Source organism: Oncorhynchus masou, unplaced genomic scaffold, assembly GCF_036934945.1.
Source record: "Oncorhynchus masou masou isolate Uvic2021 unplaced genomic scaffold, UVic_Omas_1.1 unplaced_scaffold_517, whole genome shotgun sequence".
Lineage (NCBI taxonomy): Eukaryota > Metazoa > Chordata > Actinopteri > Salmoniformes > Salmonidae > Oncorhynchus > Oncorhynchus masou.
In genome coordinates this window covers 232,501-245,505 of record NW_027011574.1, presented here as the reverse complement: position 1 = coordinate 245,505, position 13,005 = coordinate 232,501, and the positions used below count along the sequence as shown (strand labels likewise).

At 46.0% G+C, this 13,005-nt stretch overlaps 1 protein-coding gene across 1 annotated transcript in view; it reads left to right on the top strand.

Annotated features, from left to right (window-relative positions):
* The first annotated feature begins 4,725 nt into the window (after window positions 1–4,725).
* LOC135535789 (protocadherin-17-like) overlaps window positions 4,726–13,005 on the top strand; it is a 106,026-nt gene continuing 97,746 nt past the window's right edge. Inside the window, exons 1-2 of the mRNA XM_064962217.1 lie at window positions 4,726–4,754; window positions 6,754–6,926. Of these exons, the coding sequence (XP_064818289.1) occupies window positions 4,726–4,754; window positions 6,754–6,926 (202 nt within the window). The remainder of the gene's footprint in view (window positions 4,755–6,753; window positions 6,927–13,005) is intronic.

Below are 13,005 nucleotides of genomic sequence, written 5' to 3'. Positions count from 1 at the left end.
ATCTGTCTGTCTCTCTGTGAAGAACCCTAGGAGTGGAATCTGTCAGTCTCTCTGTGAAGAACCCTAGGAGTGGTATCTGTCTGTCTCTCTGTGAAGAACCTAGGAGTGGAATCTGTCTGTCTCTCTGTGAAGAGGAATCTGTGTCTCTCTGTGAAGAATCTGTCTGTCTCTCTGTGAAGAACCCTAGGAGTGGAATCTGTCTGTCTCTCTGTGAAGAACCCTAGGAGTGGTATCTGTCTGTCTCTCTGTGAAGAACCCTAGGAGTGGAATCTGTCTGTCTCTCTGTGAAGAACCCTAGGAGTGGTATCTGTCTGTCTCTCTGTGAAGATCCCTAGGAGTGGTATCTGTCTGTCTCTCTGTGAAGAACCCTAGGAGTGGTATCTGTCTGTCTCTCTGTGAAGATCCCTAGGAGTGGAATCTGTCTGTCTCTCTGTCTGGAGAAGTATCTGTCTGTCTCTCTGTGAAGAACTCTAGGAGTGGTATCTGTCTGTCTCTCTGTGAAGAACCTATCTGTCTGTCTCTCTGTGAATAACTCTAGGAGTGGTATCTGTCTGTCTCTCTGTGAAGAACCCTAGGAGTGGAATCTGTCTGTCTCTCTGTGAAGAACCCTAGGAGATCTGTCTGTCTCTCTGTGAAGAATCTGTCTGTCTCTCTGTGAATAACCTAGGAGTGGTATCTGTCTGTCTCTCTGTGAAGAACCCTAGGAGTGGAATCTGTCTGTCTCTCTGTGAAGAACCCTAGGAGTGGTATCTGTCTGTCTCTCTGTGAAGAACCCTAGGAGTGGTATCTGTCTGTCTCTCTGTGAAGAACCCTAGGAGTGGTATCTGTCTGTCTCTCTGTGAAGAACCCTAGGTTAATCTGTCTCTCTGTGAAGAACCCTAGGAGTGGTCTCTGTCAGTCTCTCTGTGAAGATCCCTAGGAGTGGTATCTGTCTGTCTCTCTGTGAAGAACCCTAGGAGTGGAATCTGTCTGTCTCTCTGTGAAGATCCTAGGAGTGGTATCTGTCAGTCTCTCTGTGAATAACTCTAGGAGTGGTATCTGTCAGTCTCTCTGTGAAGAACCCTAGGAGTGGAATCTGTCTGTCTCTCTGTGAAGAACCCTAGGAGTGGTATCTGTCTGTCTCTCTGTGAAGATCCCTAAAGTGGTATCTGTCTGTCTCTCTGTGAAGATCCCTAGGAGTGGTATCTGTCTGTCTCTCTGTGAAGATCCCTAGGAGTGGTATCTGTCTGTCTCTCTGTGAAGAACCCTAGGAGTGGAATCTGTCTGTCTCTCTGTGAAGAACCCTAGGAGTGGAATCTGTCTGTCTCTCTGTGAAGATCCCTAGGAGTGGAATCTGTCTGTCTCTCTGTGAAGAACGCTAGGACCGGTATCTGTCTGTCTCTCTGTGAATAACTCTAGGAGTGGTATCTGTCTGTCTCTCTGTGAAGAACCCTAGGAGTGGAATCTGTCTGTCTCTCTGTGAAGATCCCTAGGAGTGGTATCTGTCAGTCTCTCTGTGAAGAACCCTAGGAGTGGTATCTGTCTGTCTCTCTGTGAAGAACCCTAGGAGTGTTATCTGTCTGTCTCTCTGTGAAGAACCCTAGGAATTTAATCTGTCTGTCTCTCTGTGAAGAACCCTAGGAGTGGTCTCTGTCAGTCTCTCTGTGAAGATCCCTAGGAGTGGTATCTGTCTGTCTCTCTGTGAAGAACGCTAGGAGTGGAATCTGTCTGTCTCTCTGTGAAGATCCCTAGGAGTGGTATCTGTCTGTCTCTCTGTGAAGAACCCTAGGAGTGGTATCTGTCAGTCTCTCTGTGAAGAACCCTAGGAGTGGAATCTGTCTGTCTCTCTGTGAAGAACCCTAGGAGTGGTATCTGTCTGTCTCTCTGTGAAGATCCCTAGGAGTGGTATCTGTCTGTCTCTCTGTGAAGATCCCTAGGAGTGGTATCTGTCTGTCTCTCTGTGAAGATCCCTAGGAGTGGTATCTGTCTGTCTCTCTGTGAAGATCCCTAGGAGTGGAATCTGTCTGTCTCTCTGTGAAGGACCCTAGGAGTGGTATCTGTCAGTCTCTCTGTGAGGATTCCAGAACGATCAACATTTCTGTTGTGATGGGAATCACTTGGCAAGACTCCATATTGCAATTATAAACAGGTGTGATTTGACGCCTTGAGATTAAAATATTTCCGGTAATTAGTTCAGTAATAAAGACAAGAAGCACCTTTATCCGTTAAGAGTCTTGTTATTTTCACCCACTGTGCTCCGAAGAGATTCAGTGATTTCATATCCTGTGATGATTAGTTTGTGACATTTAAAAAAAGACATTCGACTCTGCAGCATAATAGATAGCGATGGCTGGACAGGAAACAGGAAACAGGAAACCTTGGCTTGTCTCTAGGAAACAAAATGTCACCCTATCCCCTACGTTGTGTGTCCAATGGGCCCTGGCCCAAAGTAGTGCACTATGGCTACGGGGATAACTAGTCAGATAACCGACTGCATTCAACTGAAACGGGTCTTCCTCATTTAACCCAACTCCTCTGAATCAGAGAGGTGCGGGGGAGGCTGCCTTAATCAACATTCATGTTCTCGACACCCGGCGAACAGGGGGTTAACTGCTTCGCTCAGGAGCGGAACGACAGATTTGTACCTTGTCAGTCCGGGGATTCAATCCAGCAACCTTTGGGTTACTGGCCCAGCGTTCCTACCCTCCAGGCTACCTGCCGCCCCTCACAGGAATCTAAGGTCTGTTTTTCTTTAAATGTCTGGTCCTCTCTGATCTCTGAGCTGATCTAGACAACCTTTTCATTAACACGGCTAATTAGAATGATTAGAGAGGCTAATATATGAGAGAGAGAGAGAGAGAGAGAGAGAGAGAGAGAGAGAGAGAGAGAGAGAGAGAGAGAGAGAGAGAGAGAGAGGATAAACAGACAACGAGAGAGAGAGAGAGGAGAGAGAGAGTGCATTGACCTCCTGTTCAGTCTCTCCATCTAGTGTTTAGGATGTCGATACTGTCTGGACCACGTCTGGGAGTTGGGACTCAGTCTCCCCCTCTCTCCATCCCATCCATCTCCCCTCCTCCCCCTTTCCTCATTGACTCTGAGCCACAGAGCAAATACGCTGCAGCAACATTGACGCAACTTTGACGGGATGGACAATTGAGACACCCCAGAGAGAGAGAGACACAGAGAGAGTGAGATAGACAGAGAGAGAAAGAGAGAGACAGAGAGAGACAGAGAGAGAGAGACAGAGAGAGAGCGAGATTGATCCAGAACCGCCATAAAAAGCCAGACTACGGTTTGCTACTGCACATGGGGACACAGATTGCTATTTTTGGAGAAAAGTCCTCTGGTCTGATGAAACAAAAATATAACTTTTTGGCCATAATGACCATCAATATGTTTGGAGGAAAAAGGGGGAGGCTTGCAAGCCGAAGAACACCATCCCAACCATGAAGCACTGGGTGGCAGCATCATGTTGTGGGGGTGCTTTGCTGCAGGAGGGACTGGGGCACTTCACAAAATAGATGGCATCATGAGGAAGGAAATTATGTGGACATATTGAAGCAACATCTCAAGACATCAGTCAGGAAGTTAAAGCTTGGTCCAAATGGGTCTTCCAAATGGACAATGACCCCAAGCATACTTCCAAAGTTGTGAAAAAAACTGGCTTAAGGACAACAAAGTCAAGGTATTGGAGTGGCCATCACAAAGCCCTGACCTCAGTCCAATAGAACATTTGTGGGCAGAACTGAAAAAGTGTGTGCGAGCAAGGAGGCCTACAAACCTGACTCAGTTACACCAGCTCTGTCAGGAGTATTGGGCCAAAATTCACCCAACTTATTGTGGGAAGCTTATGTAAGGCTTCCCGAAACATTTGACCCAAGTTAAACAATATAAAGTCAATGCTACCAAATACTAATTGAGTGTATGTGAACTTCTGACCCACTGGGAATGTGATGAAACAAATACAATCTGAAATAAGTCATTCTCTACTATTATTCTGACATTTCATATTCTTAAAATAAAGTGATGATCCTAATTGACCTAAGACAGTAAATCTTTTACGAGGATTAAATGTCAGGAATTGTGAAAAACTGAGTTTAAATGTATTTGGCTAAGATGTATGTAAACTTCCGACATCAACTGTACATTCCATTCAGCACGGTTCAGTAGATGCTCCTCTTCTCTTCAAGAACATGTTTTCTTAATTCATTGAAGAAAACAAATGAAATAGAATCTGGTACCCCTTTCCTCCCCCCTCCTCCCCCTCCACTCAAAATTCTCCTCCATCTTCCCCTCTCCTCTCATCACCCCCCCCCCCCCTTCTCCACCTTCAGGAGCTCTTGTTGCAACACCAACAGGGGACACATTTGGGAGTAGCACAACACCGACAGGGGACACATTTGGGAGTAGCACAACACCAACAGGGGACACATTTGGGAGTAGCACAACACCGACAGGGGACACATTTGGGTGTAACACAACACTGACAGGGGACACATTTGGGTGTAACACAACACTGTCAGGGGACACATTTGGGTGTAACACAACACCGACAGGGGACACATTTGGGTGTAACACAACACCGACAGGGGACACATTTGGGTGTAACACAACACCGACAGGGGACACATTTGGGTGTAACACAACACCGACAGGGGACACATTTGGGTGTAACACAACACGTTGTAAACACTCTCCTCTCTTCCTTCTTCACAGACAGACAATTTTCCCGCTGAGCCCAATTACATGGGCAGCAGGCAGCAGTTTGTTCAAAGGTAAGGACTCATCATGAATCCCAGTAGTCTATATGCTTTATAGTTATAACTAGATCCTATACTAGTACTGTACCCTAACCCTTTATAGTTATAACTAGAACCTATACTAGTACTGTACCCTAACCCTTTATAGTTATAACTAGATCCTATACTAGTACTGTACCCTAACCCTTTATAGTTATAACTAGATCCTATACTAGTACTGTACCCTAACCCTTTATAGTTATAACTAGATCCTATACTAGTACTGTACCCTAACCCTTTATAGTTATAACTAGATCCTATACTAGTACTGTACCCTAACCCTTTATAGTTATAACTAGATCCTATACTAGTACTGTACCCTAACCCTTTATAGTTATAACCTGATCCTATACTAGTACTGTACCCTAACCCTTTATAGTTATAACTAGATCCTATACTAGTACTGTACCCTAACCCTTTATAGTTGCAACTAGATCCTATACTAGTACTGTACCCTAACCCTTTATAGTTATAACTAGATCCTATACTAGTACTGTACCCTAACCCTTTATAGTTATAACTAGATCCTATACTAGTACTGTACCCTAACCCTTTATAGTTATAACTAGATCCTATACTAGTACTGTACCCTAACCCTTTATAGTTATAACTAGATCCTATACTAGTACTGTACCCTAACCCTTTATAGTTGCAACTAGATCCTATACTAGTACTGTACCCTAACCCTTTATAGTTGTAACTAGATCCTATACTAGTACTGTACCCTAACCCTAACCCTTTATAGTTATAACTAGATCCTATACTAGTACTGTACCCTAACCCTTTATAGTTATAACTAGATCCTATACTAGTACTGTACCCTAACCCTTTATAGTTATAACTAGATCCTATACTAGTACTGTACCCTAACCCTTTATAGTTATAACTAGATTCTATACTAGTACTGTACCCTAACCCTAACCCTTTATAGTTATAACTAGATCCTATACTAGTACTGTACCCTAACCCTAACCCTTTATAGTTATAACTAGATCCTATACTAGTACTGTACCCTAACCCTTTATAGTTATAACCTGATCCTATACTAGTACTGTACCCTAACCCTTTATAGTTATAACTAGATCCTATACTAGTACTGTACCCTAACCCTTTATAGTTATAACTAGATCCTATACTAGTACTGTACCCTAACCCTTTATAGTTATAACTAGATCCTATACTAGTACTGTATCCTAACCCTTTATAGTTATAACTAGATCCTATACTAGTACTGTACCCTAACCCTAACCCTTTATAGTTATAACTAGATCCTATACTAGTACTGTACCCTAACCCTAACCCTTTATAGTTATAACTAGATCCTATACTAGTACTGTACCCTAATCCTAACCCTTTATAGTTATAACCTGATCCTATACTAGTACTGAACCCACTGAAGAGTTTTACAATCTAGTAGAAATCAGAAAAGAAATGGAAATAGATGTTCAGTCTGTCAAACTCAAGTCCCCTATATAAACCCTAAGCCCTAAACCCTAACAATAAACCCTGACACTAAACCGTAAACCTAACCCCTAAACCCTAACCCTAAACCCTAACCCTAAACCCTGACCCTAAACCTAACCCTAAACCCTAACCCTAACCCTAAACCCTGACCCTAACACTAAACCCTAACCCCTAAACCCTAACCCTAAACCCTAACCCTAAACCCTGAACCCTAATCCCTAACCCTAACCCTAACCCTAACCCTAAACCTACCCCTAAACCCTAACCCTAAACCCTGACCCTAACACTAAACCCTAAACCCTAACCCCTAAACCTAACCCTAAACCCTAACCCCTGAACCCTAAACCCTGAACCCTAATCCCTAACCCTAAACCTAAACCCTAAACCCTGAACCCTAATCCCTAAACCTAACCCTAAACCCTGAACCCTAATCCCTAACCCTAAACCCTAAACCCTGAACCCTAATCCCTAACCCTATTTAATATATCTTTAATTGTTTCTTGTCCTGTAGCAGCTCGACATTCAAGGACCCAGAGCGAGCCAGCCTTAGAGACAGTGGTCATGGCGATAGTGATCAGGCCGATAGCGACCAGGACACTAATAAAGGCTCCTGCTGTGACATGTCGGCCAAGGAGGCTCTGAAGATGAAGGCTACGGGCGTTAAACCACCTCCTCTGGAACAGGGTGAGTCCTCGTTACCTAGTTACTCTTCACCGTCAGACATCATCACCTCCTTCTATTGTGAAGTCAGCCTTGTCTGAGTCTGGAACGATCGGCTGTTTCTGTAGTGTTACGTAGCTAGATGTACAAGTCAACTCCCTGGACAGGACGCTAGTCTATCTCCTGTTTCTGTAGTGTTAGCTAGATGTACAAGTCAACTCCCTGGACAGGACGCTAGTCTATCTCCTGTTTCTGTAGTGTTACGTAGCTAGATGTACAAGTCAAGTCCCTGGACAGGACGCTAGTCTATCTCCTGTTTCTGTAGTGTTAGCTAGATGTACAAGTCAAGTCCCTGGACAGGACGCTAGTCTATCTCCTGTTTCTGTAGTGTTACGTAGCTAGATGTACAAGTCAACTCCCTGGACAGGACGCTAGTCTATCTCCTGTTTCTGTAGTGTTACGTAGCTAGATGTACAAGTCAACTCCCTGGACAGGACGCTAGTCTATCTCCTGTTTCTGTAGTGTTAGCTAGATGTACAAGTCAACTCCCTGGACAGGACGCTAGTCTATCTCCTGTTTCTGTAGTGTTACGTAGCTTGATGTACAGTACACCCCCTGGACAGGACGCTAGTCTATCTCCTGTTTCTGTAGTGTTACGTAGCTAGATGTACAGTCACTCCCTGGACAGGATGCTAGTCTATCTCCTGTTTCTGTAGTGTTACGTAGCTAGATGTACAAGTCAACTCCCTGGACAGGATGCTAGTCTATCTCCTGTTTCTGTAGTGTTACGTAGCTAGATGTACAAGTCAACTCCCTGGACAGGACGCTAGTCTATCTCCTGTTTCTGTAGTGTTACGTAGCTAGATGTACAAGTCAACTCCCTGGACAGGATGCTAGTCTATCTCCTGTTTCTGTAGTGTTAGCTAGATGTACAAGTCAACTCCCTGGACAGGATGCTAGTCTATCTCCTGTTTCTGTAGTGTTACGTAGCTAGATGTACAAGTCAACTCCCTGGACAGGACGCTAGTCTATCTCCTGTTTCTGTAGTGTTAGCTAGATGTACAAGTCAACTCCCTGGACAGGACGCTAGTCTATCTCCTGTTTCTGTAGAGTTACGTAGCTAGATGTACAAGTCAACTCCCTGGACAGGACGCTAGTCTATCTCCTGTTTCTGTAGTGTTACGTAGCTAGATGTACAAGTCAACTCCCTGGACAGGACACTAGTCTATCTCCTGTTTCTGTAGTGTTAGCTAGATGTACAAGTCAACTCCCTGGACAGGACGCTAGTCTATCTCCTGTTTCTGTAGTGTTAGCTAGATGTACAAGTCAACTCCCTGGACAGGACGCTAGTCTATCTCCTGTTTCTGTAGTGTTACGTAGCTAGATGTACAAGTCAACTCCCTGGACAGGACGCTAGTCTATCTCCTGTTTCTGTAGTGTTACGTAGCTAGATGTACAAGTCAACTCCCTGGACAGGACGCTAGTCTATCTCCTGTTTCTGTAGTGTTACGTAGCTAGATGTACAAGTCAACTCCCTGGACAGGACGCTAGTCTATCTCCTGTTTCTGTAGTGTTAGCTAGATGTACAAGTCAACTCCCTGGACAGGACGCTAGTCTATCTCCTGTTTCTGTAGTGTTACGTAGCTAGATGTACAAGTCAACTCCCTGGACAGGACGCTAGTCTATCTCCTGTTTCTGTAGTGTTAGCTAGATGTACAAGTCAACTCCCTGGACAGGACGCTAGTCTATCTCCTGTTTCTGTAGTGTTACGTAGCTTGATGTACAAGTCAACCCCTGGACAGGACGCTAGTCTATCTCCTGTTTCTGTAGTGTTACGTAGCTAGATGTACAGTACACCCCCTGGACAGGATGCTAGTCTATCTCCTGTTTCTGTAGTGTTACGTAGCTAGATGTACAAGTCAACTCCCTGGACAGGATGCTAGTCTATCTCCTGTTTCTGTAGTGTTACGTAGCTAGATGTACAAGTCAACTCCTGGACAGGACGCTAGTCTATCTCCTGTTTCTGTAGTGTTACGTAGCTAGATGTACAAGTCAACTCCTGGACAGGACGCTAGTCTATCTCCTGTTTCTGTAGTGTTAGCTAGATGTACAAGTCAACTCCTGGACAGGATGCTAGTCTATCTCCTGTTTCTGTAGTGTTACGTAGCTAGATGTACAAGTCAACTCCCTGGACAGGACGCTAGTCTATCTCCTGTTTCTGTAGTGTTAGCTAGATGTACAAGTCAACTCCCTGGACAGGACGCTAGTCTATCTCCTGTTTCTGTAGAGTTACGTAGCTAGATGTACAAGTCAACTCCCTGGACAGGACGCTAGTCTATCTCCTGTTTCTGTAGTGTTCGTAGCTAGATGTACCATTCAACTCCCTGGACAGGACGCTAGTCTATCTCCTGTTTCTGTAGTGTTACGTAGCTAGATGTACAAGTCAACTCCCTGGACAGGACGCTAGTCTATCTCCTGTTTCTGTAGTGTTAGCTAGATGTACAAGTCAACTCCCTGGACAGGACGCTAGTCTATCTCCTGTTTCTGTAGTGTTACGTAGCTTGATGTACAAGCCAACTCCCTGGACAGGATGCTAGTCTATCTCCTGTTTCTGTAGTGCTAGCTGGACAGGACACTAGCCTGTCGCAGGGCCTTAGTTGGCAGAGTCACAAAATGGTGGTCTGAAATTCCCTTCCTTGAAGATAAAGGTTATTGGCATTAAACCGCCCCCACTCTGGAGCAGGGTGAATCTTATGTTTAGTTCTCGTTTACAGTCTGATGAGGACCCCTTCTATTCTGGAGGCATACTCTACTGGCTTTCACAAAATGGCAGTTTGGATTCTGTTTCCCTTTTCAATCTGACACCATCAACCCTTTGAGAACATGTTTATACTTGTGAGTCCTCATTCAGTTTACAATCGGAGACTCTGACATCAACCCCTTCTATTCTGAAGGCAGTTGGAGTCCTCATTCAGTTTACAATCTGAGACTCTGACGTCAACCCCTTCTATTCTGAAGATATTTGGCGTGGTCACAACATGGCGATTGGTTCTTCCCTTCCATGGTCCCTCCCCTCAGCCACACCTCTCCTTCTGGCTCTTCCATGGTCCCTCCCCTCAGCCACACCTCTCCTTCTGGCTCTTCCATGGTCCCTCCCCTCAGCCACACCTCTCCTTCTGGCTCTTCCATGGTCCCTCCCTAAGCCACACCTCTCCTTCTGGCTCTTCCATGGTCCCTCCCCTCAGCCACACCTCTCCTTCTGGCTCTTCCATGGTCGCTCCCCTCAGCCTCACCTCTCCTTCTGGCTCTTTGTCTTTGTCTTCCTCTTCATCACTTTCCATTTCTCTTTAATCCCCCACCTTACTCCTCTCTCCTCTGTTTTCCTCATCACCTCATTTTCACGTCTTTGTTTGCTCTCTCTCTCTCTCCCTTCCTTCCTGTCTCTCTCTCTCTCTCTCTCTCTCTCTCTCCCTTCCTTCCTCTCTCTCTCTCTCTCTCTCCCTTCCTTCCTCTCCTCTCTCTCTCTCTCTCTCTCTCCCTTCCTTCCTCTCTCTCTCTCCCTTCCCTGTCTCTCTCTCTCTCTCTTTCTCTCTCTCTCTCCCTTCCTTCCTGTCTCTCTCTCTCTCCCTTCCTTCCTGTCTCTCTCTCTCTCTCTCTCTCTCCCTTCCTTCCTTCCTGTCTCTCTCTCTCTCTCTCTCTTCCTTCCTGTCTCTCTCTCTCTCTCTCCCTTCCTTCCTTCCACCCTTCCTTCCTTCCTTCCTTCCTTCCTTCCTTCCTTCCCCCTCCCCCTCTCTCTCTGTGTGTATTCCAGCCACGTTGTCAGTTTATCAAAGCAGACAAGCCCATTATGTTTTTATAAGCCCAACCACTTTCCCCTTTCCATTTAGACCCTGTCCTCCCCTCCACCCCTACTGTGCTCCTCCTCTCCCTCTCTCCCCTCTCCCTCCCCTCCACCCTCCCTCCCCCCCACCCCCACTGCGCTCCTCCTCTCCCTCCCTCTCTCCCCACCCTCCCTCCCTCCCTCCCTCCACCCTCCATCCCTCCCCTCCCACCCCTACTGCGCTCCTCCTCTCCCTCCCTCTCTCCCTCCCCTCCCTCCCTCCACCCTCCATCCCTCCCCTCCACCCCTACTGCGCTCCTCCTCTCTCCCTCCCTCTCTCCCCTCCCTCCCTCCCTCCCTCCCTCCCCCCTCCCTCCCTCCCTCCCTCCCTACCTCCACCCCTCCCTCCCCTCCCCCTCCCTCCCTCCCTACCTCCACCCTCCCTCCCTCCCCTCCACCCCTACTGCCCTCCTCCTCTCCCTCAGTCCTCTCATTCGCCGGCAGCAGTGTGATTGTGTAAAAGTTTTATAATGGAACAAGGAAAGGACTTAGCATGCGGCAGGCAGACGATGTAACATCCTGCGCAGCTGATTAAATATGAATAATTATTCCAAGCGCTGTTGGTAGGGCAGATTACACAGGACATGTGTAGAACCATAACTCTGGAGAGGCTCGTACTCAGCCCTCTATCTCCCCGGGGTTCCGCTCTGCCAACGGACGGAGAGGTGGAGCACGGAGGAGAGGGAGGATACATGGAGGGAGGATGAGGAGATGTAGCCTCCAGAGATACGCTAGTAGTTAGGCTCGTAGTGTTTCCTACAACGTAGAGGACAGGAGATGATGAGGAGGAGGGCTTCAGTAGATAGAAGGGATGTCTGTCTGTCTGTCTGTCTGTCTGTCTGTCTGTCTGTCTGTCTGAGGGTCTGTCTGTCTGTCTGTCTGTCTGTCTGTCTGTCTGAGGGTCTGTCTGAGGGTCTGTCTGTCTGTCTGTCTGTCTGTCTGTCTGTCTGTCTGTCTGTCTGAGGGTCTGTCTGAGGGTCTGTCTGTCTGTCTGTCTGTCTGTCTGTCTGTCTGTCTGTCTGTCTGTCTTAATAGCGTTTGTCTTTCCATTGGGTTTTACATTCGTGAAAACACTACACTGGCGAGAGGAATTGGCCAATTAAAGGCCGCCATATGTTTCCCATTTTGAAAATGTACAAATTTAATCGTCCATGAGAACGATTCAGAGTAATAGATGGAAATTATGGAAACATTTATATGTGACGATGCTTATGACAAAATGTGTTTCGTACCACTATGACTGACCCTGTAAAACAACACCTATCATACTACTATGACTGACCCTGTAAAACAACACCTATCATACTACTATGACTGACCCTGTAAAACAACACCTATCATACTACTATGACTGACCCTGTAAAACAACACCTATCATACTACTATGACTGACCCTGTAAAACAACACCTATCATACTACTATGACTGACCCTGTAAAACAACACATTACACTGCACCTATCTATGAAATAACACGCATGGAATCATTTAGTAACCCCCAAAAAGTTTTTTATATTTTTCAAAGTAGCCTCCCTTTGCCTTGATGACAGCTTTACACACTCTTGGGGTTCTCTCCACCAGCTTCATGATTCATTGGTTGGTCACTTGGTATTCTATTCTCTCTCTGTCTTTACCTCATTCTGCTCTCTGTCTCTGTCTGTCTTTACCTCATTCTGCTCTCTGTCTCTGTCTGTCTCTACCTCATTCTGCTCTCTGTCTCTGTCTGTCTCTACCTCATTCTGCTCTCTGTCTCTACCTCATTCTGCTCTCTCTCTCTCTCTCTCTCTGTCTTTACCTCATTCTGCTCTCTCTCTCTCTCTCTCTCTCTCTCTCTCTCTACCTTTACCTCAATCTGCTCTCTCTCTCTCTCTCTCTTTCTGTCTTTACCTCATTCTGTTCTCTCTCTCTCTGTCTTTACCTCATTCTGCTCTCTCTCTCTCTCTCTCTCTCTCTGTCTTTACCTCATTCTGCTCTCTCTCTCTCTCTGTCTTTACCTCATTCTGCTCTCTCTCTCTCTCTCTCTCTCTCTCTCTCTCTCTCTCTCTCTCTGTCTTTACCTCATTCTGTTCTCTCTCTCTCTCTCTCTCTCTCTCTCTGTCTTTACCCTCATTCTGTCTCTCTCTCTCTCTCGCTCTCTCTGACTTTACCTCCATTCTGCTCTCTCTCTCTCTCTCTCTCTCTCTCTCTACATATATATATATATATACCTAATTTTTCCTCTCTC